The sequence below is a fragment of the Thunnus maccoyii genome, chromosome 19 (genome assembly GCF_910596095.1).
Source record: "Thunnus maccoyii chromosome 19, fThuMac1.1, whole genome shotgun sequence".
NCBI classification, from domain to species: domain Eukaryota; kingdom Metazoa; phylum Chordata; class Actinopteri; order Scombriformes; family Scombridae; genus Thunnus; species Thunnus maccoyii.
This window is the reverse complement of record NC_056551.1, coordinates 29,154,628-29,180,295: the sequence shown is the minus strand read 5'-3', so window position 1 is coordinate 29,180,295 and position 25,668 is coordinate 29,154,628. Positions and strand designations below refer to the sequence as shown.

At 38.7% G+C, this 25,668-nt stretch overlaps 2 protein-coding genes and 1 long non-coding RNA gene across 3 annotated transcripts in view; 1 reads left to right on the top strand and 2 right to left on the bottom strand.

Annotated features, from left to right (window-relative positions):
• Window positions 1-7,787, top strand: part of LOC121885432 (interferon-induced very large GTPase 1-like) — a 21,766-nt gene extending 13,979 nt beyond the window's left edge. Inside the window, exons 4-6 of the mRNA XM_042394897.1 lie at window positions 1-41; window positions 1,816-1,844; window positions 1,958-7,787. The exon at window positions 1-41 is cut by the window's left edge and continues 246 nt beyond it. Coding sequence (XP_042250831.1) covers window positions 1-41; window positions 1,816-1,844; window positions 1,958-6,667 — 4,780 coding nt within the window. The 3' untranslated portion in view covers window positions 6,668-7,787. The remainder of the gene's footprint in view (window positions 42-1,815; window positions 1,845-1,957) is intronic.
• A 649-nt stretch (window positions 7,788-8,436) lies between these two features.
• On the bottom strand, window positions 8,437-12,205 carry LOC121885467. Its single transcript, XR_006092556.1, has 3 exons — window positions 12,111-12,205; window positions 8,966-9,115; window positions 8,437-8,719 (listed from the first exon to the last, which is right to left on the bottom strand). It is a non-coding gene; the product is annotated as an uncharacterized LOC121885467 (long non-coding RNA).
• Window positions 12,206-17,236: 5,031 nt separating this feature from the next.
• LOC121886183 lies at window positions 17,237-25,077 on the bottom strand. Its single transcript, XM_042396117.1, has 10 exons — window positions 24,873-25,077; window positions 24,146-24,347; window positions 22,791-22,959; window positions 20,208-20,301; window positions 19,882-19,923; window positions 19,646-19,711; window positions 18,690-18,817; window positions 18,473-18,608; window positions 18,322-18,392; window positions 17,237-18,214 (listed from the first exon to the last, which is right to left on the bottom strand). Exons 1-10 carry the CDS (start codon window positions 25,069-25,071, stop codon window positions 17,981-17,983), a joined length of 1,341 nt encoding a protein of 446 aa, XP_042252051.1. The 5' UTR covers window positions 25,072-25,077; the 3' UTR covers window positions 17,237-17,980.
• Between the last annotated feature and the right edge of the window lie 591 nt (window positions 25,078-25,668).

Here is a 25,668-nt window from a genome sequence, read left to right as displayed (position 1 = left end):
TCTAGTGGAGAAACTGTCAAACACCAACACAGGAGCTCACGGTAAGCTGCAGAAACATGAAACTGGGACATGATGTGATCACACAAGTCTCGTTTTCTTTGACTTTCCTGCATCCAAACTGTAGATTTGTTGAGGAGAAACAGGCTCTTGCTTGTGAGTTTATGTTATGCAGATAATCAACAAATATGTACAAAATGTATTACTGGTCCTCAAAAGAAAAGTGATGAACTGAAACACATTTTTTAGACTCATTTCTTTAAGCTTCCTGATTTCCCTCTTTAATGTTTTTCATTCTGCAGAGTATTTATGGCAGTGAAACATTACACGCTTCACTGATTCTTCTGTTTGACAGTGTTCATATAATCCTGAGGGATGTTTGTGTCACACATCAGACTACCAGTCTACTCTATTCTTGATTGGCCACCTGTGCGTGCTGATATTCTCTGGTGCGTGCAAGTAGAGGGTTATGCTGTGTGCCAGAGAACGAGAACATAATTTATGATACAAAGATTATCAAAAAATGATTGAAACATGTTTTATTGTTGTTGTTTTTTTACCACTTGCCCAATCGGGCGAGTGAGTTGCTAGATTTACTGGCCTGACTTACTTTTACTTGCCCTGGGCAGTCGGGCAACTGTATTGTTGAACCATGCTTTATGTTCACTAGTGCTACTACTACTACTACTGTTCAGAATGAGCTGGTTTCTCTATACCTAGAGAGAACATTGCTCGTCCTCTAAACACCTCTCATGCACACTATTGGTAGATGCTACACTTCACTGATGTTCCCTAAACGCCTCAGATGTAGGCTATCAGTAGACGACTTCATTCACTATTCAACTCAAAGTTCACTGTCTGTTCTCGGATGTTCAGACATGATCCAGGTGTCTTGTAAATGCTGTTTAGCCTCCACTCAAGTTCAGAAACAGCGTTTATACAGACTTTCTGTCACTTCACAGCTGTTAGCTCAGACTGGCTCCCTGCTGCAGTTTCTGTTGTAGCTTCTAGAAATGCTTGTTCTGTTTCCTGTTTGAACTCTGAATCCTTGTATGAGACCATCGACCAGGGTTTCCCAGTTAGTTTTCCCCAATAATAATAAAATAATTATAATAATAATAATAATTATTATTATTATTATGATGATTATATGTTGTAGTAGTTGTGATGGTGGTGGTTGTAGTAATAATTTAGGCCTGAGATTCTCAAAGCCTGTGTTGAGGGTCACACAAGATAATAAATGTACTCTTGAAACAAAAAAAGTCCAAAACCAACCATTTTATTATTTTACTTTTTACTTCACAAGATTGGTGAAAAATATTAAATAAAAAATATTACATTAAAATAAATTATATTCTATTAAAACAATATTACAGACTGAAATGTTGCAACAGAAGTTGAGTTTATTGGCCAAAATATCTCAACATTTGGAGTAAAAGTCTCTGGCTATGCACACTCTCTCTACCTCACTCTCACTTACACACACACATATACATGCAATCCACACACACACACACACACACACACATATACATGCAATCCACACACACACACTTGCAGTTTCACAGAATAGTTGACTATCAAAACACACCAATGTGGATTATTATTGTCGTACATTTATCTTGCAGCTCAGTTACCACTGAATAAGACATTCTTCATCTCAAATGCTTTAACCATGTGGATGAAATCACATTATTCACATTTTGTCAGTGTGATCCAGTGAATAAAGCTGGTTCTACTGAACACTCAGAGAAGAATGACGACAACACAACACTTTGCTGTGTTCCTCTAATAATGCAGCTCTCTATTGTATTATAGGTACCGATATGGACAGAAACAAGGAGAAGGTAAGAAGCTCAAAATATAATTCACAAGATCTTAAGGACTATTTATTTTATATCTATACGATTATATTAATGTGTTTTTACATACAGTAATGTTTTTTATCTGTTATTTACAGCAGTCAGTGAACATTTCTGAAGAGGGAAACAGGAAGGAGCATCAAACAGAAACACTGCTCAGCAGACTTCATCTTCTAGACAAATATGAACAGAAGTTAACACCAGCTGACTTTCTTAAAATAGTTCCACCTGTAAAACATCATCATGACACATCTGAGAAAGATCTAGCTCACACTTTTCTTCAGAGGCTGATGATGTTAGACCACAGAGCCAGATACATTCCTGTAAGACAAGACAGTCCTGAGGTGACACATGATCTGGTGCTTGATGATTTAGATGATTTTTTTAGCACCAGTGTTGACTCTGATCAGACAAAACAGTCTCATGTGCATCCAATGGATGTTCAAATGTCAGTATTTCACTGCTCAGACAGCTTCCTTAAGCAGATCATGATTACAAAGCTCTCACAGTGTCAGTACACCTTACCTTTGCTTGTTCCCGACCCCGTCACAATGGATATCGAGTGTCCTCTGTGGACATTCAGACAAATAGTAAAAAGCTGGAAGATAACTCAAACAAAAGGTAATTCCAACATTGTCACCATGAAGAGTATGCCCATCTGCAAAGCTGCGACGCCCATGGTGTCATTTTTCCGTCTTGGTTCACTATCAGTGTCTAAATCTCAGCTGATCAACACTTTGATCAACGACCGTCACAGCACCTTCTTCCACAGAAACTGCCCAGGAAGCACCAAATCTCGCCATCTGATGGACGGTGTGGCGGAGATAGCATGGTACTGCCCAGCTGGAAAACCCAATGATGCCTTCACTGACTGCATTGCCTTCTGTAATCTTCATGGTGATGCTCTGGTGATTGACAAACAGCGTGAAATACTGATGGAAAAATCTTCAGTCAATGTTGTTCTGTTAGCAACTCCGGAGAGAGGTGACAGAAGTACTACAGTTATCTCAGACCTTCTCAAGTCTTCAAAACCTCTCATTTGTCTCATTGTTGATAATGACTGTGGTGCAGTTAAGACCAAAGAGGGAAAATACAAAATGGGTCTGAAAGACAGAAGCTGGTCGAATGTTTCTGAAGAACTGAAACGAATCATTGGAAACATTTTGTCTGGACCACATTCATCCTTCCAGCTAGAAACCATGGCTGAGGTCTCTGGAATCAGAGTGGATGAAGATGACACAGTCTGCAAAAAAGGAAAATCTGCTGCAATGAAAATAGTGAATGTACTTAACGGGAAGGATGTTTCAAAGATCAAAGATGAATTTCTGCCTTGTCAAGGCCGACTGTGGCATGACTGGTGCAAAATAAACAAGGAACAGTATCACCTCAAAGGGAACATTGAGAAGGAGAAATGTAAAAAACAACAGGAACTAAAGAGAATACGTCAAGAACAATGTGCTGCTTCCCGTAGTGACCTGATCAAGCTGTTCATTGAAAGCCTCTCGTCTCTGCCATCAGAGGAGAGAAAATATTTCCTGAAATGGATTCAGATCTTGCTAGATGCTCTCTCCACAGATGATCTGTCTTTAATTCTCCAGAAGTATGACGAAAAATGGTCTGACGTCTTGGATTTGAAGAAGAAACATGACAACTCTGATCAGCTAATAAAGAAGAAAATTCAGCTTGAAGAAATATCAGCAAAACTACAGTCAGCTACTTTTGGATTAGAGCACATCCTCAGAGAAATTGGACAGATCTATGAAGCCCATAAATCTCTGCAGAACCAAAGAAAGACTGACTGGTGTAAATATCCTGAGCTGGCTGCAGAGCTGATGATATCAGGACATCCAATGGAGCTGATGGATGGTGATGCAGGTCATGTGCCTTTAACATGGATCTCTAGTCTGTTAGATGAAGTCATCATGAAACTGGGAGATCAGAGAGTTTTTGTTTTGTCAGTTCTGGGTGTACAAAGCAGTGGAAAATCAACCATGCTGAATGCCATGTTTGGGTTACAGTTTGCAGTCAGTGCTGGCAGGTGCACCAGGGGTGCCTTCATGCAGCTGGTCAAAGTGTCAGAGGAGATGAAGAAAGACTTTCAGTTTGACTACGTTCTAGTTGTGGACACTGAAGGACTGCGTGCTCTTGAGTTGGCAGGTAACACCACTGTTCACCACGACAATGAACTGGCAACATTTGTGGTTGGTCTGGGAAACATGACATTGATCAACATCTATGGAGAGAATCCAGCTGATATGTCAGATATCCTGCAGATTGTTGTTCAGGCTTTCATGAGGATGAAGAGAGTTAAACTTTCTCCAAGTTGTGTGTTTGTTCACCAGAATGTTGCAGATATTTCAGCTGCAGAGAAAAACATGGATGGAAAAAGACGACTGCAAGAAAAACTGGACCAGATGGCCAAACTGGCTGCTGAAGAGGAGGTTTGTGATGCTGACTGCTTCAGTGATGTTATTTCATTTGATGTGAAGGAAGATGTGAAATACTTTGCCCAACTGTGGGAGGGAAGTCCACCCATGGCTCCTCCAAATCCAGGTTATAGTGAAAGCGTCCAAGAGCTGAAGAACTTCATCCTCTCAAAAGCATCACAGTCTGCTGGGACGACTCTCTCAAAGTTCAGAAGCAACATAAAGGACCTGTGGAATGCTCTGATGAACGAACACTTTGTGTTCAGCTTCAAAAACACACAGGAAATTTCAGTGTACAGAAAACTCGAAGTCCAGTATGGGAACTGGACCTGGACCCTGAGGAGCAACATGTTGACGATTGAGAACCAGCTTCATAACAGAATTGAAAATGGAAAACTTGACAAGGTTGAGATCAGATATCTTCATAAAGAAATGAGCAAAACATATGAAGAAATCAAAAAAGGGATGAAAACGTTCTTTGATGATGACAAAGACAAACAAATGTTGGTTCAGTGGCAAGGACGATATAAAAAAAAAATCGAAGAGTTTCATGATGAACAGATGAGAGAAGTTAAAAGAAAACTGGATGAGATCATCCAACAGAGGAAGGCTTGTAAAAAGATGGATGACAAGAAAACAGAGTTTGAGAACAAGCTGCTACAAAAGAGCAAAGAACTCGCTCATCAGTTAAAAGACAAGGACATAGATGAAAAGGAACCTCAAAAGCAGTTCAACAGTGTTTGGAGCAGCTGGGTTACTGAGTTAACTGGAGACACAAAACCTATTGAGGACATCAAGTTGGAAGACGACCAGTTTGAGATCCTGCAAGAACTTGGTTTTGAACAGAGTCTTATAGATGAATCCAAAACCTGCGGCAGATACAAAAAGATATCAGAGATTGGAGATTATCATCATTATGTGACCCCAAAGAAGAGCCATAAATCGGTATCTAAAGTACAGAAAACAGTGCTACATTTCATGAGTAAGTCCCTTTCGTGTGAAGAACAAAACCTGATCAGATCCTTCATTGAAGATGTTGAACAACAGTCCCTTCATTTAATTAAGAGCAAACCTGTAGCTACAAGAGGCTACAGTTCCACTTACCTGCAGGAAGTGGCCAAGAATGTCAGAGAGAAAGTGACAGAGTTTGAATCAAAGAGGAAATATGCTCTTAAGAAGGAGTTTATAGTTGATCTCTTACTGTATATGTTTGACAAGGCAGGAAGTTGGATTTCAGAGTCCCACAAGACATTCCAGAAGAACAACGATGCACTCGCTTATTTAGAAAGCAAGAAAATACAACATTACAACATTTTCAGAAGCTTCTTCAAAGGAAACTCTTCTGCTGTTGTTCTTGGAGAACTGATCTGTGAAAAACTGAAAATTTCTACTGTTGAAGCTGTTTGTAACAAGACCGCCATTGATCTCGCTGGAGAGATGAGGTGCCGTTTCCCAGCATTCAATGGGAACAGGCTGGACTTGGAGAAACATGTGTTGAAGTCACTGGCAGAGAAAGAAGACTTTGATGGTTTCATAAACTACATTTATCACCCAAGAAACCAAACAGAGAGTTTTATAAAAGAGGAAGTAGAGAAATACATCTTCACAGAACACAAAGATGAAGCACTGAAGATACTCAAGAAAAATGTTGAAGACATCAATAAACTTGTGAGGCGAGCTTTGTTCACTGCAACAGACAAAGTCAAAACTCAGAGAGGAGACATTGACATGTGGCTGAAGGAATTTTCCAGTTTGCTAGAAGATGAGCTAACATTCGACAGGATTAGTTCTCAAAACTTCAGTGACATAAAACATTTTGACTTTCTTAAAGAAGCGATAGAGAAAGGACTTGCATCCATCATTAGAGAGCTGAGCAGCCTCTCATTGGATAAGATGAAGGAATTCAGACTGAAGCCAGATCAAATCCTCATTGATCAGCTGTGTAAGTGCTGCTGGGTAACGTGTCCGTTCTGTGCAGCTGTTTGTACCAACACCCTGGAAAATCACATTCCTGATGATCACAGCACGCCATTTCATCGATCAGGTGCAATCAGAGGATGGCACTACAGAAACACAGTGGAGATGAGCATCAATTTCTGCACAACAAAAGTTGCAAGTGATAGATGTTTTCGCCCTCGTCCTGACTCAGAAGAGTCCATTCCCTTTAAACTTTACCGAACTGCTGGTCCAGAATATGCTAACTGGAGAATTACCCCTGATGAGTCTAAGCTGCCATACTGGAAATGGTTTGTGTGTCGATTTCAGGAGCAGCTGGAAAACCACTATAAGTTAAAATTCCAGGACAGAGGTGAAATTCCCAGCGAGTGGACGAGATGCTCTAAAGATGAAGCCATTAAAAGTCTGGATGAAATGTGTCAGTGAGTCAACACAACACAACTACAACTCTGCTGAAAATATGATACTGTTCTGTTTGATCAACCAAAGTGCTACAAAACAGTGTTTTCAGGTTTATGTTGATGTTATGATTGACAGGTGAATTTATATGTGAGTAATAAATGTGAACAGTCAGTGAACTAATACATACAGGAAGCTTTCTGACTGCTGAACAAACATCTGATTGAAATCAACACGTAAAACAAAACAACAAAAACTATTTGAAGGATTTTGTGTTTCATAAAAACTTAACATTAATTAACATTAATTTATCATCTACAAAGTCAGTTAGTCTGGAAATGCTGATAGTTTCCATAAATATAAAAGCAGAACAGAATATGCTGTTTGTTTGTTTGTTTGTTTGTTTTTCAAAGAAAGAGGATTGATGTATCTACTTTGTGTTGTATAAGATGAGTCAAAGGATATTTTAATTAAATCAGAACACATGAAGTTTAAAGTTAAGATTTGTGATGTTTGATGAGACGCATGTTGTAAGAAACTATTTTTATCTGTTTAATAATCAAAAATGTCAAAAAAAATCATGTCAAAGAAATCTGCAGAAACTTACAACATAAAAACATTTAAGTTGAGTCATGTTGCAGAACTTATCAAACATAATTAATGAATAATTAATGAAGATGATTTATGTTTGTAAAGTATTTGACGTGTTCAGTTGTGTAATGTTTATCTGTTTTCAACCATTCTGTTATTATATGTATATTAATGTTTTTATAGTTTTCAGTGAACTTCTGCTCTGTTTTAGCTCTTTGAACATCCAGAGTTTATGTAAACTGTGTCAATTATTTTAATATTTCTAAAGATTTCATCATTTATTAAATTGATCATTCAGTGACAGAACAAAAATAAAAGTATGTTATCAACAAGCATAATGATTCATAATAAAAACTAATACTTCATATCTGCTGAAGGACCAGATTAATGTTACTGAAATGAAAGTCTGTATTAACTCATTTAACACCTGCTATAGACCACAGACTGTTTATGCTTTTGTGTATTTTTCCACATTCAGGTGTTTTTTATTGTATCATGTGATGCTGCACATCTCAAAAACCAGCAACAAATCTGACAACATGAAATATCACCTTTAACTGCATGAATATCATATTATTCATTAAACATTTGGTGTGTTGTAGAATAAAGGAAGTTTGAGTTTTTTCAAGCGTTTATCTACTAACAGTATGACAGGTAGCTGTGATATAAGATGTGATTGTACAGCTGTTCTCTTCCCTCCTCTGATGGGTCAGACTGATCACTGCGCTGCTCAAATACAATTAATATTAGACAATTATTATACTGAGAACATAATTATATAAAGAGATCTGCTTCAGTCAAACTTTTGTTCAGCACAAACACACACAGCCTTCTGCTGTTGGAGAAACACTCAAAGCTTCCACATCCAGGTTGTTATTTAATTTTCTTTAATTTATTCACTATTTAGTGATTAAATTGAATAATTTCTTTTTAAGAACTGAAACTGAACTTCTCTGCATCAGATAGAAATATTTTATTCACTTTCAGCAAAAACTATTTTAAAGTAAATCAGTTTATATTTATCAGAGACATAAATGTGACTTTTCAGACTCGTCATGTTACTTTGACCTCATATTATCATCACTATTGTTTTACTAACTATTGTTAAAATCTGCACTATTTTAATCACCATTTTAATATTTACGTTGGATCAAAATGAGCTGGTCTTTAAATCAGGATTAAGCTTCAAAAACAACAAAAGAAGATCATTTGAATTTAAACATTTTATTTTGTGTTGCACAGCAGGAAATACTTCAGTCTGAACATCTACATCTCTTTATGATTCATGTTTCTGACAATAACTGACAGTCTTTAACCAAACTGATGAACACAGCCTGTGTGAGAGCAGATGAGTCTCAGCAGATGTTTGAGGTCTCCTGTGATTCTGATGTATCTGATGACGTCCATGTCAACACAGTTCAGGAACTGGACTTCCTGTCCATCAGGAAGCTAAACTTCAAACACGTCTCCATCCAGCTTCAACACAATCTAAAACAGAAAAGATGCTTATAAAGTAAAAGTCTTTCTACTTTAGTAGCAAACCTCTGACACATTTATCTCAAAACACCTCCAAACTAAACTCAAACTATCAGCTTGTCTAGAGGGAAGAGAGGAAATATATTCTCTGTGATTTTGGGCAAACGGACCCTTGAAGTTTTTAAAATGTAGCCGAATCTTCTACATCACTTTCACAAAGTTCACACATCTTCACTTCTTGTAGTCACATCTCTTCACCTCGACGTCTGTGGCCCCGTGTTGTTGTGTATTTCCCTTCTCTCATCACCCCAGCGACCAGCAGTCTTTGAGTTGCACACGACAACAGCTCCATCAGTGTCGTCATGGAAACGAGGGTCGTCTGCATCACAGCAGAGGTCGATCTGGAATCTGAGTTGATCAGAGATTAAACAATAAATGTCATCTTAATGTCTGTTTGCAGAGCTCAGGATGCCACACGGGTTAAATATTAGACACATATTCAGCAGGCTGATTATAAAAAGCATTAATGCTTCACACACAGTGAAAGTACATATTGTTCCAGATTTATATTATAGCAATAAACCAAAATGTTTGTACAGATATCATTATGTTATTTAACCCCATTAAGGGGTTAATATAGAATAAATGTAAGTCTTTATCTCTCAGCTTTATTTTCAGCTCCACGTTGTTCAGTTCAAGGTTTCAACCAATTCAATTAGGACATGAAAGGTTACAGTTTGTCATAGTGGTGACAGACTTGGAGGATTCAGGACGAGTTCACCATGTTTCCAGTGAGTCATAAACCAACAGTCAGTCATCAAATGAACATTAAAGCTGTTTTTCTTGCTGTAATCATTCCTCCTGTTCATACTGACCATTAGAAGATCCCTTCATAATGACCTTACAATGGAAGTGATGGAGGACAAAAATGTATTTAAAGTTTATCTGAAGCTAATATGAAGCTTCAGTGTCCAAATGAGTCAAATCAAGTAGATATCTTTCAATGTTACAGTCTTTTTATTACTCATTAACATTTACAAACTCAGAACCAAAAGATTTCTGCTTTGATTTCACAGATCTTGCTTCTTTCTTCTCTGTAAACTGTTAATAGTTCCATGTTTTTACTGCAGATGTGTTTGAGAAATAAACATTTCAAACTCCACATTGACTGTATTTTATTCCAGAGATCTTTGCTAAATATAAAAAAACTGCTTTATTGTGTCTATCAAATAATAAAAATGAAACAGTTCACCTGCAGTGAGCTGAACTTTATCTGACTGACTCACATTTCAACAGCTTTCAACACAGAAACATATTCAGGACTTTATGTTAGGACTCACTGATGTGTGTGATGTACAGACAGATGACGACAGTTCAATCTACACTCACATAAAGTCAAACTAGACTCTACATTAGAGCTTAGAAGAGTCCACTTCAACCTTCCTCCTGGACTCATCACTGTGTAGATCATTCATTTTCCATGCAGCACTTATAGATATTAATCTGCAGTTCTATCAGTTACAACTTTGCCTTCTCTCTTCTTCACTTTGTTCTATTTTATAGTACAAAGATATAATTTAGTAAGAAGAATAACCAAAGTTATCACAGATTAACTTCACCACATATCTGCTTTTATTAATCTTTTCTTTACATACACTAACATCTGGAATCAAGTCCAATATAAAACATTTAAAAATATTGTTTTTTAATCATACAGTTATACTAACGTGATGAATACAAAAATACAACAGTGAGAGGTGAAATCTCTCAAGGTTGATAAATGTGTGTTTGTTCAGAAGAGGTGTGAAGTACAGATCATCAATCATCTGATTACCAACAGCTGCAGCGACTGTAGTCAGAGGCGTCAGTCTAACAACCAAAAACTCAATTATACAAACATTTATACAGATTATACAAGCAAACGATTCTCCAAAGAATAATCTTCAGCCACTATGGACTAAACAAACAACCTACATAATGAAACAATATCAGGATAACCATCATGAGTCCTTGTAGTTGAGACGAATGTGGGTTTGATAAGTGTTAATGAGTCGATCAGATTCTTGGTTTAGATCAGCAGCAGACGTGACGTTAATGTGTAAATCCAGCAGAAGTCTTTCTAGATCATCATGTCACACTGAACCCAGACACACATCATCACAATAAACACATCAACTTTATGAGTCAAATATCAGATTTCACATATAAAACATGAGTCCATGTGTTTCTCTTCATTAATATCATAAATGTGACTGAGAGCTGAAGATATTAAACAGAATCTTGATGCTGCAGAGTGAACGAGGACTTTATAACTGACTCATTTCTTCTTCATTCAGTTGCACTGTGGGTCAGTTTGTATGTTCTCAGTGCTTTTCTCTGAAATCTTCCAGTTGTGTCTTCATGTTTTCAAACCCATCAACAACCTTCTAACACTGATCAGCTGCGTCTGTAACACAGTCTGCACTCACTGAGGTTTTAATGTGAGCGATAACATCCAGCAGTTTCTCTGAGTGTGTTTCCAGTCTGATAATATGTTCTGCATCAGATGCAGCTGCTTCTCTCTGCAGAGCTTCACTCACTTTCTTTATTTCCTCCAGCTCACTCTGCAGAGATACAACAACCTGCAGCAGCTCATCCAACAACGTCTCTACTTTCTTTACACTTTCTTCTGATGGTTGGTTTACATTTAACCAAACACAAGCAGCTGCAGCAATAAAACAAGCTGCTGCTGCTGCTGCTGCAAAATAAAGTATTAGTACAACAGCTTCTCCAGCAGTTATTACTAAACTCCAGCCTGCAGTAAACAGAGCTGCAAGTATCGCCAATCCAGCAAAGCCAACAACTCCTGCAAATCTGCCCTCCTCTGAATTCTCATGCATCTTTTTGACTTCAGCAGTGATCTTCTGAAGCTCATCTACAGTCTGCCTCATCCTGGGTTCCCTGATGTTATACAGTTTGATAAATGAAGCTGCATGTTGGGAAAGGTCCTTCATTAAATCAGAAAACTTAGGTGGATAATCCATGCTCCCTCTTCTTGTTTGTACATCCGAGGACATTTTCTGTGAGGAAGCTCAAACTGAATCCTTGAATTTCTTTTCGAGCCTGTTGAACAAGTTTTACAGTTTGCTGCCGTCCAACGAAACAACTTTAACCAGCAAGATTCTGAGAAGACATTAAAGAGAAAAGCAGATGGTCAGCTGCTCTCTGCTCTTCAGTGATTTTACTTCAGCTAAAAGTTGAGCTTTTCCACATTAGTACTCGAAGTAATAAGTTCTGTGAATCGGACTCAGTCTCAGTGTTGATCTGATAGAAGTAGATAATAACTATTTATTAACAACTTGTATTATTTACATTGTAGTTAAAGTTGTATCTGTGATTTTCTGAGTCATGTCGTTGTTCTTACCTGTTTGTGTGGAGAAGCTGTTTGAGTTAACAGGTAGAGCAGCATTCTTTACATTTACCTTCTCTGCAGCTTCTCAGCCAATCAGCAGAGGGGAGCTCACCTGTCCCTGATATCAGCTCCTGTTTCCATTGGCTCGTTTGAGATGAACTGCACCTCACCTGGAAAGTGGACGAGATCATGTGACAGCAGCAGCAGGAAGTGACAAAGAGCTGCAGACAGTCTCCAGCAGCATCACTGAGCGCGTTCAGCCCGACAAAACACAGGAAAACATTTATTTAAAGGAAGCAATGGTGCGTTGAACACCCTGTTGTGTTACCAAGTTGCCTTTTTAATACAGGGGGTTTATATACATGTCGTTGCTGATTGGGCAACACCTCTGACACACTAGAAAATGTACCTCAAAGCCTGTTTCACACCTTTTTGAGGAAACATGTTGTTCAACCCAGAAACCGTAGCAAAGCAGTGCTCACTGTTCTCAGACTGAACGTTCCTCAGGTCTACAGGAAGTCACAGAAATAATTACATCCTGTTAGATCTGATCCCAGTTTAATAAAATGTTCAATCAATCTATTCAAACATGTAGCGACTCAATCACTAACATTGATTTAATGGTGTTCTGTATGATAGAGTTGAATATATTAAAATGAACTGGAACCTTTTGTTCTGTAATCTCCAGTATTATTAAAGAGAAATGTTTGAGGATAAAATACTTTCAAATTACATCTTCTTCTTCTTCTTCTTCTTCTTCTTCTTCTTCTTCATCAAAATGCAGAATCTGTGAATCTGTAAATATTGTTGGTTTTTAAAGTTTTCCTGCTGGACACCAGATGTTTCCTCCTTCACTGTAAAGTTCATCTCAGTGTTTCTTCACTGGAGGCTTCAAGTTTCCACATCACACTGTGTCAGTTGAATACTGAACCGCGATTGGCTCCAAACTATTTGTGATGTCACACATCCTGCTCATAGGCCCCGCCCCTTAAAATTGGATTTTCAATGAACTCAGAAACTTTCAGCAGATGAAGGTAAAACAAACTCTGCACAGAGAAGAGAACAACATCCAGCTGATGGAACAAGAAGAAATGGAATGGGACTTTAAATTATTTTACATAGAAATTCAACCGATAACTGGCGGACAACTAACATGCCGACCAGAAATCAGCTGCTGGTCAGACTAATTAAACTCAATCAAAAGTCAAAATACAGGGAACACAGAAGAAGAAGAAGAAGAAGAAGAAGAAGAAGAAGAAGAAGAAGAAGAAGAAGAAGAAGAAGAGGAAGAAGAAGCTGATCAACGTTATCATCAATCACACACATTTATTCTTTTAACATCATAAGAATCAGAATCTTTACAGTCAAACAAGAAATGAAGTCTCTATAAACCATCATGTTGTTGATCCAATACCTGAACCATATGATATGATATCTTCATATCGTTGACCCTGTGTCCACTTAAAATCAGTTCAAACAGTATGACACTATTCTATCTGATTAACCATAAAAATCTGGAGAACATTATACAACATCTGAAATCCTCCTCCTGCTGCCTTGATATTCTGCCTACGGGCTTTTTCAAAAATGTTTCTAACTGCATGGCTTCAGATCTCAAGAAGGGTTAGAAGCTCAAGAAGCTCTGAAGAAATATGAACAAGAGATGAAGAAGAATGACAAAGAGTTCATTGTAGAAGTTGATGAAGTCTACAAAGATAAAGAAATTATCGATGGTCATCGGTGGTTGTGGTTTTATGAAGGAGCTACCTGCTGTAAAGTCTGTGAAGAGAACTGTCACTTTCCTGGATGCACATGGGCCTGGAGTCCCTCATATTGTGAGGTCATGAACGATGGTTGCTGTACATCATGTATGTACATGAAATGTCCTGCATCAGATCATGTGAAAGAAACCTGGAGGTATGTGAACAAGACCAAGAAAGTTAAAAAGACACTTGAAGATGTGAAAGAGAAGTATGAAAAAAAATATAAAGCAAAGCAACAGAATATCAATGATCTGTTGTTGTCTCTTAAAAGAGACGAGCAACAATTTAACAAAAAGATGAATGACTGGCTGGATGAGGCCTACCAACATGGTCTTAATCTGGAGCAGATCGCCCTGAATGTTAACTCGCTGTCCACTCATGTCCACTTGGACGTCCTGATTGAGAAGATGAAGGAGAGAGGAGACACAGAGAAGGTCAACAAGCTGGAGGAGATGAGACGTCGAAGGGATGAAGGAACCAAAGCAGGGCTGCAGTACATGTTTGCTAAACTAACAGCAGTTAAAGATACAATGAAGTAGATGAACAACATCAGACAGCTGTGTAAACAAGCTCTACACTGTTCATATAAATGTTTAAACATCACAAACATTATTTCATTATAATCCTTTTAATTACAATGTTGATGTAAAAACTACAACAGAAAATAACTGAATCATCTTTTAAATGTGAAATGTGTGATTGTGAGAAACAGCGGGCTCTGTTGCTGTTTGTTCTTGTAGTTTAATGTTTAATTATCGACGTCACTTCACTGTTCAGATTACAGGAGAATCATTTGTTGATCCGCATCAGTCAAAGCAGAGTCAGAATCTGTCTCACAGTAACAGCAGCTGTTGCTTTTCTTCTTATCAATACTCTTTTTTACATCACTTCCTGTCATAGTTCAGCCTCTTTTCTGCTCTCAGCTTCAGTCAGCAGATCAAAACACAACATCAGTGTGTTCAGCTGCACTTCAGGAACCAAGAAACAAGAAGAAGAGAGCTGCTTTCAGTACTTGGAGTAGGGGATCAGAGAAACCTGATTCAGATTTCTCTGCCACGTATGTGAGAAAGCAGGTTTCTAATCAGCTTTAAAACAAGTTCACATGTGCAGGACAAAAGACTACAGATGAGGAAAGAAACAGCAGAGCGGCTGATAAAAGTAGAGATAATTAGATGGAGCGATGCCTCCTCGTGTTTGAAACCATTCATCCAAAGTCTGATTGAAACTCAAACTAACACAAAGTCTCCTGTAGCATCTAAAGAAGTCAGTTCATTTAAACCTTATTAAACATGATTGATTTTCTCATTTGAATGCGTTTGTTCAGACGATGTTACAGAACGTAGAAATATTCTGCTGTGTTGGACGTGAATCCAACTTTCTGATGTTTGTGTTTTTGAGTGGAGTCATGAAATCTCATTTGCTTCTGTTTGATGAGATTTTCTTCACGTGTATTTGAATCATACAGCTTGTAATGATTAGTTTAATATTTCAGATGACACAAGTTATTTTTGAGTGATTGCAGTATTTTGTGTTATTCTACATTAAATCATATCCTGCTTTATGCATTTTTCTGTGAATCATGAATAAAATCTTAGCTTACCCACCCATCTGAGAAAGCTTCTGCTGAACTACAACAAGCGGCAGGTTTCAGGAGTGACATTTCTGTGTAATTTTCTCGAGAGTCCACACTGAAGACTGGAGAGTCTGAGGTCAGACAACTTTTTTTTCAACTTTTGTGATGTGATTAATATGATGTGAAAGTTATTGTGTTATTCTACATTAAATCATATCCTGCTTGATGCATTTTTCTGTGAATCATTAATAAAATGTGATCTTGATGAAACCAGTTTGCTCAGAGTGTCTTCATTGGATCATCAGCTGCTTTCTGAGTCTGTTGAAGCTTCTGCTGAACTTTGTTCATTAAATGTCTGTTTGACTTTATTCTGAGCAGCAAGTCTGACAGAGACTCAAAGAAAACACAGCTCACATCATCATAATGAACATATCCTGAAGAATATTAGATCAACTCTGGATAATGATGTTTCCTGTAGTGACCACTAGATGGAGCCACAACTGATGTGGACTGAAGGAAACCTGAGCAGACTGAACTACAACAAGTCTGTCATAACACATTCAAATCTATTTAATCTGCTCCATGTTTACTTAACTCAGTATTCAACTATAACTGAAACACCACTAATAACATATTTTAATTCAAGTCTTCACTCACCTTTAGTTTCCTCCATCAGAGAAATCTACAAACTTTCCTTGAAGCTGTTTGTGTCTCATGTTAAAGTTCAGGACAGTGCAGAAACTACAGGGCTGAAACTTATATTTCATTTGATTAAAAAGCAACATCCTCCCCAACTTTATTAATTTTTCTGTTAGACTCTTCCCTAAATATGTTAAATAATATATATCTGTATATAATCTGTCTTTGATCATTAAATGTTTGTTTCTCTTTATTCTGTCAGAGACTCAGTGGGGAAACAGACACCAACATCATATCTCATATTAAATAAAAGTATCATGAGGAATATCTGATTAACTGTTATATGACTGTTATTGATTTCTGTATTGATCACTAGATGGATCCACAACTGATGTGGACTGAAGGAAACATAAAGTAGTGCTTCATGTGTTCTTGATTACTCAACTCTTCACTTTAAAGGACGAGTTCACCACGTTTCCAGTGAGTCTTAAACCAACAGTCAGTGTTTTTCTTGCTGTAATCATTCCTCCTGTTCATACTGACCATTAGAAGATCCCTTCATAATGACCTTACAATGGAAGTGATGGAGGACAAAATCCACAGTCCTCCTTCTGTGCAAAAATGTATTTAAAGTTTATCTGAAGATAATATGAAGCTTCACACAGAGCTGACAGACTGTAAACTGAACAAACAGCTGTCGAGCTCCACCTGTTGGATGGAGGGAGTCCTCCTCTTCCTCCTTTCTATCTCTCCCTCCATCCTTCCCTCCTCCTCTCACAGTCTGCCATTTCCATTTCTCTGCTGCTAAAAACAAGTATCTTCTTCTCTCAACCTCAATGTACAACAACAACAACAACAACAACAACAACAACAATGGTTTTCTTCTTCTCCTTCACAACTCACTTGTTCTGACTCAACAGCATAACCTGGTGGTGGGAGCTATACAGCACATCCACAAACAACACTGAATAAAATAGAAACTCACTATCACTGTATCCTGGAAAGACATTCTGAATGATCTACATCACCTGCAGACATTAACTTTTATGCAGTTGAATTTTAACCCATTAGATGAATTAATTATGCAAATTAACCCTTTAAACTAAATTACACAAGAAAATAAACTGAGGGGGGGGGGGGGGGGGGGGGTCTCTGAAATTTAACAGCTGGGAATGCCTCCGATAACAAATATAAACAACCAATTGAACTCTCGCAAGAACTTTCATGGTGGCAAAAGCTTATTATTCAAATATCAGAGTTCTGTCAGTCAGCTTCTCCACATGCTTCTGTACATGTTTTGTATTCAGTCTGTGTTACAGGACGATGCAGGTTCTGTGTTGTCTTGTAATCTCGTGTTGGATGGGCCAGATGTTTGACATGAAGCATGTTCAGGCTGAGGTGAGCGCCTCCAGCTGGAGCACCAAACAGGAGGATATTTATTTAAATGAATATCAGATCTACATTAAAAAGTCTGTCCCTCTCATGCTGATGTGACATTCTGTGTGTCAGTTAGTTCATTTGATGAAGCAAAGTATAAACTACAAGAGTAAAGGTTTGAATGTTTTTAAGCCTTTTCTTTGCAGCACTCGGTGTTCAGGTGTTACAGCTGACTCAGGTTGGAACAGTTGGTGAGTTTCTTCTACTCAGTGTGAAGCTGTATGGATGAGCTGCACTTATACAAATAATCTGTTATTTATTTATTCATTCATTCAATTCATTCAAAGTGTTTTTTTCTATGATTTCTAAGTAGATTTATGAACATTTATCCACAGCGTGACGGAAACAGTAAATTCTGTGATGTCTGTGTATTTCACTTTAACTGAGTTATGAGAAGAGACATAAACTTTGATGCACATTGTGTTTGTTGTATTAATATTGACTCTATAATAAGAGAAGAACAGACTACATTATGAGTGTGTTTCAGGCTGCATCATGCTGAGTCCCTGCACGACGAGACACAGAAGCTCCAGCATCACTTCTGGTGAGAACTCTGGTCTGTCCCAGTGATCTCTCAGCTCTTCCAGCGTCTGATTGGTCAAACAGAGGAGCTCGGCCGCCCAGCGGAGCTCTCCTTCCTCCTGCAGGGAGACGGGCAGAGACTCTGGGAGTTTGACCTGAGCGTCCTCCTTCAGACTGCTCACCTGGACAACAAGACAAGACAGAGACAGACGGAGAAAGATGTTTCATTTATTTGGGCTGATCATGTAGATGTTCTGATGCTAAGAATGTAGATGTTAGTGAGACCAACCATCTGGTTCAGGACTCTCAGTGTTTCAGGGCTGCAGTTGACAAGAATTGCTGGAATACCGTCTGGTAGAGCTGAGGAGAAAAAAGTCTTTATTTTATTCATCATGTGCTGTAGATTCAGTCAAATCAGTGTGTAGTGTGTCGGTCCTTACTGTCCATGGTGCTGACCAGCAGGTGAGCAGCATCCTTCTGAGAGGTGGAGGCTTCAGCAGCATCAAGAAGATCCATGAATGAAGACACAACCTGAGACTGTGGACGCTCAAACACTCCTTTACTGCTCTGATCCAGCTGAAGACAGGAAACAGAGGAGGAGGATAGTTCAGACGTGTCTGTAACAACAGCTGGACAGTTTAGCGTCTGTGGTCTTACTGTTTCCTCCAGCAGAGTGAGAGCGTCTCTGTCGTCCAGAAGCTCACTGAGTGTTTTCAGCAGATCACGACGGCTCGACTCATGAAGATCTGCAAGCGGCTGCAGAAGATCTGCTTTCATCTTTATCTCTGCAGGAAAAACATCAGCAGTGAGTAAAGTCGTAAATATTCAACAGAATATAACGAAGGTCGATGTAACGATGCTAAATGTGCATCTGATGTCAGCTTTTCACTCCGTCAGGAAAATTAGAAATATTTTTACATGATGTTGATTACTGAGCATCTTCAGGCCTCCTCGTTTACTTCCAGAATACTTTTTATACTGATTTCTGATCATCTTAATTAAATGAACAATGTCGTCTTTCCTCAGAGCATTTCCTGCATGATATGACGACATGTTCCAGTCTCTGCTCACAGAGGCCTGTAGGATGTTTCTCCATAAGGAAACGTCTGCTGTTGAGATCACTGTCCTATTCTGCTCACTGTGATTTGCTCTTTCCTGCTCCTCCTCCTGCTGTATCCATCAACATATCAACCTCAGGACGTCTGATTAAACTAATAATAATATCATCCAACTTATTCTGTCACATTAATATCTCCCAGTGTCTCAAAGCAAGGAGGAAATTAAAAAAATAAAGCTCATTAAATCAGGAAGCATCATCACGCCTCTGTCTTATCAAATGATGATTGATAACAAACTTAAACTTTCCTCATAATAACCAGATCCTGATCTGCAATTCCTGCAATTTTACTGCAGAAAAAGCACATAAAACATCGCAATTTTTGAGAAAAGCTGCCGCAAAATCAAACATTTGTGGCCGCAATAATCACAAAAAAACTGATGATGATGATGAAGGTCTTTCAGGCGATGAGTTGATGATGTAGAATCTCGTAAACTCAGGTCTGGAATATGATAGAAATGAGGTGACAGAGTGAAGACGTCTAAGACAAACTGACCTTCCTTCACTTTTTGCAGCGTCTCACAGTCCTCGCCGTCTCCGTCTGAGCTGATGTTCCACCATCCTGCCGAGGTTTCCATGGTTACAGTTTATAAGTTATTGGATATAAGAAGGAGTCAACAACAGCAGCATCAGTGTGACAGTGAAGACAGAGATGAGCAGTAAACAACAGAACTGAGCTTCTCATTTCTCAGTAAAATCCGTTTAAAAGTTGATAGAAAACTAAAAACAGACCTTTGTTATAATGTCTGACTTTCCTGCTTCGAGGAGGAATTCCTGAACAAGAGAGAAGAAGAAGTGATGAAGTGATGGAGTGATGGAGTGATGGAGTGATGGAGTGATGAAGTGATGAAGTGATGGGGTGATGAAGTGATGGAGTGATGTATTAACTCTTTATAGATGGATTATTAATGATAAATAGTTGGGGACACACAGAGAGCGAAACCTTTAGTCCTTTCTTTAAATGAACGTGTCCAAACTGTACAGATGTGATTTACGGCACTAACATGATTATTGTGGCTGAGTAGAGACGCAGTAACACAGACAGAGTTGTGTCTCACCCAGAGTCTCGTCCTTGGTGGTGATTTCCATCAGGCCGTAAGCGAAGGTGTAGTCTTTAGGAACAGTGAAGCTCGTCTCCTCCTTCTTGATGCCCTGAAGGAACAAACACAGCAGCATCACTGAGACCGTTTACACTCAGGTGTCTCATATCAGGATAAAATCCAGACCAGATGTAAAGGATCAGTCTGCTGATTTTCTGTATTTGAACTGAACTACTAATAAGTATTGTGTGTGTATGAAAGCCTGATATATCTGATTCCTCCGTTGTTGTTCAGAAACTATTAAAAACACGTCAGCGAGCCACACCGCTGCACTGGGTGACATGTTCCTTCATCATGAAGAGTTTGGTCACGATTGTAAGTACATTTGAAATTAATTTACTGGAAAAAGAAAACAGTTCTTTTTCGTCTTTTAGTGTTTTGATTGATACAACAACCTGAAAATGAGATCAGACTGCACTTCAGGGTCTGTTGATGTGAGGTCCAGAGGTCGATCTGCAGCACAACAAGCTGGTGAAGCTGTTAACAGAACCGTGTTTCTGCACATGCTCAGTAGCGTCTGCCTTACACAGAACTACTCTCTGGAGACTGAACACATGATGCTGTTATTAGTCTTTGGAGCCGTTTCTAAACAAACTAACGTGACCAAACTCTTCATGATGAAGGAACATGTGACCCAGTGCAGCATCACTATTGTTGGATAAATTAGTAATAAAATGAGCGATGTTAAACAACCTGAACAAGAACATGGACTGCTGGGACCCTGTTGGCCTAAAGGTTTACCACAACGTTGCTTCGAGTCCAGTCAGGGACCTTTGTTGCATCTTGTTGCCCATGTTTCCTGCTCCACTGACAGAGAACCTGAGGACAGGACGACGTCTTCATGTTGTTCTTGACTGTTTGCTTGTTGAGAATCACCAGTTTTTCTTTTCTTCTGGTAAAAATCTGTCTGTCTTCTACATTACATGATGTTTTTCTGCCTGAACATGAATCTTGACAGTGTGAAAACCCAGAGTTGAGACCAGGAGGCAGAGCTGCAGTCCTACACGCTTCTCTGCACTTCCATTAGAGCAGTTACCCACCCAAAACCACATAGAGACTGTGTCTGTCCCCCAAACCACATAGAGACTGTGTCTGTCCCCAAAACCACATAGAGACTGTGTCTGTCCCCCAAACCACATAGAGACTGTGTCTGTCCCCAAAACCACATAGAGACTGTGTCTGTCCCCAAAACCACATAGAGACTGTGTCTGTCCCCAAAACCACATAGAGACTGTGTCTGTCCCCCAAACCACATAGAGACTGTGTCTGTCCCCCAAACCACATAGAGACTGTGTCTGTCCCCCCAAACCACATAGAGACTGTGTCTGTCCCCCAAACCACATAGAGACCGTGTCTGTCCCTAAAACCACATAGAGACTGTGTCTGTCCCCCAAACCACATAGAGACCGCGTCTGTCCCCAAAACCACATAGAGACTGTGTCTGTCCCCAAACCACATAGAGACTGTGTCTGTCCCCCGACCACTTAAATCTATTAAATCTAAGGTAAACAGAAGAGGAGTCATTCATAAAAATCTAATAAAAATTAAAACCACGTCTGCAACAATAAAATAAGAGAATTGAATGTGGACTCTTGAACGTTAGATCTCTGTCATCTAAAGCCGTATTAGTAAATGATCTAATCTCAGATCATATTTATTTTGTCTTACTGAAACCTGGCTGTGTCATGAAGAACATGTCTTCTAAGAGTTTTTATCAAACTTAGTCCTTAGTACAGATAAAGTAATTAACTAGAAGAATCTCGCTTAGTCTGACAGGATAGTCTTAAAACATATAGGAAGGCCCTCTGTAATGCCAGAGCCGCCTATTACTCAGCATTAATAGAAGAGAATAAAACCAGCTCTAGGTTCCTTTTCAGCACTTTGGCTGACAAAGAGTCATAACTCTCTCTTCTTTAATGATAAAATTCTAACTATTAGAGACAAAATTCACCACCTCCTGCCCTCAACAGGCACCGATTTATCCACAAACTCAGGAACCTTAGAAACAGCTGTAAATCCTGACATATATTTGGACTGTTTTTCTACAATTGACCTTCCTGAACTTCAACAATTTCTTCATCTAAACCATCAACCTGTCTCTTAGACCTCATCCCAACTAGGCTGCTTAAAGAAGTCTTACACCTGGGACACACAGCCTGTGTGAGCTGCACGTCTTACGTGCCAGGATTTCCAGTCACCCCCCCTCCACCCTCCTTCTTTCTTTCTTTCTCAACCCAACCGGTCGAGGCAGATGGCGCCACCTAGAGTCCGGTTCTGCTTGAGGTTTCTTCCCGTTAAAGGGGAGTTTTTCCTTGCTGCTGCTCATGGAGGAATGTTGGGTCTCTGTAGATTAAACAGTTCAGTCTAGACCTGCTTTATGTGAAACTTGAGATAACGTTTGTTGTGATTTGGCTCTATATAAATAAAAATTGAATTGAATTGAAAACATTATGTTTGTTTATTGTTCTGAATGAAACAGACTTTGACGCCGATCATCAGCCAGTTAGAAGTCACTTGTGGCTCAGAGACACAAACACTCACCGTCACACACAGCGTGGGGAATATTTTACCAACTGCCAACACCGAGCCGCCCTTTCGAGCTTTGCCAGAAATCGTGACGGGAACGATGTTGGAGACCATCTGGTAAACAAAAGTCAGCTTCTCCGTCCCCTTCAGTTTAAGAGCATCCACCATATTCTTCTTTATCTTCCTGCAAAGAGAGTCAGAGGAGGAGGAGGACGAGGAAGAGGAGGGTTAATGATTTATTTAATATTTAATGAAACTTGAACAGAATCTCTGTTTAATTTAATATATTCTTAATTATACAGTTATAATAATTACACAAATATCATGTGAATATGAAATAAATGAGCAGCAAATTTTCCAAACATCCATGTTGGGAAAAGCATATTATTCAAATATCAGGCTAAAGTCAATCATTGTGCCAAATCAATGTGACTTCATGTAAACCTGAGGGGTTTGATGTTATTATCAATGTATTATCACTATATATGTGTGACTTAGTATCCACCACACACAAGTAGTGAACACATATACAGCTTTAAAAAACAAAAACTTTGAAATATGTGTTATTTCCTTCATTTTCTCATATTCTTTCAATCTCTAAGGAGTTGAAGTCATATTACAGACCGACTTAAAAGTTTAATTTCCCAAAAGGACAAAAGATTTTTTGAAGAATAAGGAACTAAACGAATCGATGACATCACACCGACAGCGTCTTTTGTTTTAGATCATTTCAGCCGAGCACACAGGTCACAGCAGTGCTTCTGAACATTTACAGTATGTTTAATTTTTTTACAACAGGAAATACATATAATGATGTTTTTATCATCATAACAAGAACCTAAACATGTCCGTCATCTGGTGGAATACATGCAACCAAGAACTGAGGTTGTTTTAGGAGTAAAGGGACCCGACCCAGTGTTAGTGTGGTGTTCCTAATAAAGTGCTCACATCGTTAAAAATGGGATTATTAAACCAAGATTCAAGCCTTTTAAAATCTGCTCTGAAGGACTTTATGGAGGAGCAAATCTGAACCAAATGAGAGCAGTAGTTAGCAGGTCTGAATCCTGACAAAGTGTTTTGTAGAAGAAAGGTTTTATGGAAAATATACTCGTCCAGACTGTACTGCAGTATGAGAAGTAAGAATAGATCAACAAATGATAAAAAGACATTGTCTACTAAATAGCTTCTTTTCCTAATCATACTAATAGATTATTATTATTAACGTGTTCCAAAGAATTTAGTTTTTCAGACTTAGTTACTCTCATGTGAGATCTTTGCTGAGTTTTCAGTCATTATTCTCACCAATGATTGACTGAGAGACCATCATGTGTGGAAACAAAGCAGAGACAAACAGACAAACAGAGACGTACTTGTCGCAGCAGCTCTTCCTCAGTTTTTCGATGTCCACAGTCTTTTTCTTCAGAGTGATGGAGGACGCTTTGTCCACAGTGTCCACCGCTGCAGACACTTGCAGTCTGACTTCAGGTGCATCAACTCCTGCTGCTGCACAGCCTCCACCATAGCTGTCTCTCAGGTTCTTAAAATCCTCTGTTAGAACCTCCTCTGTGAACTCTGCAGGAACATTTTACCTCAGTATCTCAGAGCTTTTTACACATATTGCATCATTTTCACTAAATATCTCATAACTTTTGAGTACCAAAGCAGAAAGCACTGATTGAAGTACTTTCCCTTTCACATGTCGTTCACATGCAAGTACATTTACTCTAATACTTTATTGATGTACAACTTTGAGGTACTTTTATTTTAGTATTTACATTTTATGCTACTTAATACACACATATATTTATGTGACAGCGAAAGTTAAGAATTTCATTTTACATTAAAAAAACATGATGATCATATTAGATATAAATAATACTTGTATACTTTTAATACTCATGTACTTTTACTGTGGATAATTTTTGTGTACTTTTACCGCCGATAATACTTTATACTTTATTTTTACTGATACTTTAACTACATGAAGCTGATGATACTTGTATCTTAAATACTGGACTCCTACATGCAATGAAGTATTTTTATGTGTTTCAGGTACTTGCACTGCTGTTTACAGTATTGTTGTGTCAGAATACACACTTGGGGAGAAGTCCTGCTCCTCCAGCAGGTCCAACAGTGTTTGATCGATGATCGTGTATTTGATGATCGGCCAGAAGGTTTTCTGTCTGGCTTTGACCAGAGTCAGCATCTCAATTTTCTCATTGACATTTTCGTTGGGGATGAGATCTCCCTGGGCACCCAGACTCTTCACAACTGCTCTGGTTCTGGCTGCAAACATCTCTGTGGACACAGAAACACACAGAGTCCCCGTCACTTCCTGTCAAACTGAGTTTACAGTCCGTTAAAAATCAGATTTTCAAATGTAGACGGTCTGACTCTACATCGCACTTCCCAGGACTGTCTCTCAGCAGTTTATCTTCCAACCTTTGCTTTTTTCACTTTTGTTGTGGTGTAATGAGCTATAATGTCCACACAGAATAACAGGCCTAAAGACTTTGACTGTGAATATAATATCAGCCATGTTTAGCAGCTCATATAAAGAGAAAATGAGCTGAGCATTCTGATTAGATCTGTTGAGTGAAAAGCAACAGAGCTGAACATATCAGAACCATTAAGAAACATTCAGAAAACCACTTTGAAATGAGTTACAGGATCAGGAATATCAATTTATCTCTTTGGAAGCACTTGAGGTCTTAAGTCCCGTCTCAGAGAGTAGTTTTATCCCCTCGGGGATCAGCGCCCTCGCCAGCCTGGTCACCAGAATAAAACGTTGCCATTGTACGTTTCTGCAAACTGTAGGAGTATTAATACTTTATCATTGAATTACCTTGTTATTGGGGGCACCACCTCCTTTTTGGCTAGGATTTGTTAGTGC

What these genes read in the sequence shown, in the direction of transcription:
- LOC121886183 (XM_042396117.1), bottom strand. Translation starts at nt 25,071, where the DNA reads ATGTTTGCAGCCAGAACCAGAGCAGTTGTGAAGAGTCTGGGTGCCCAG. An exon ending in AGGAAGAGCTGCTGCGACAA is followed by an intron (nt 22,960 to 24,145) that starts GTACGTCTCTGT and finishes CTCTCTTTGCAG; the next exon opens with GAAGATAAAGAAGAATATGG. An exon ending in AGTCAGACATTATAACAAAG is followed by an intron (nt 19,712 to 19,881) that starts GTCTGTTTTTAG and finishes AAACCTCGGCAG; the next exon opens with GATGGTGGAACATCAGCTCA.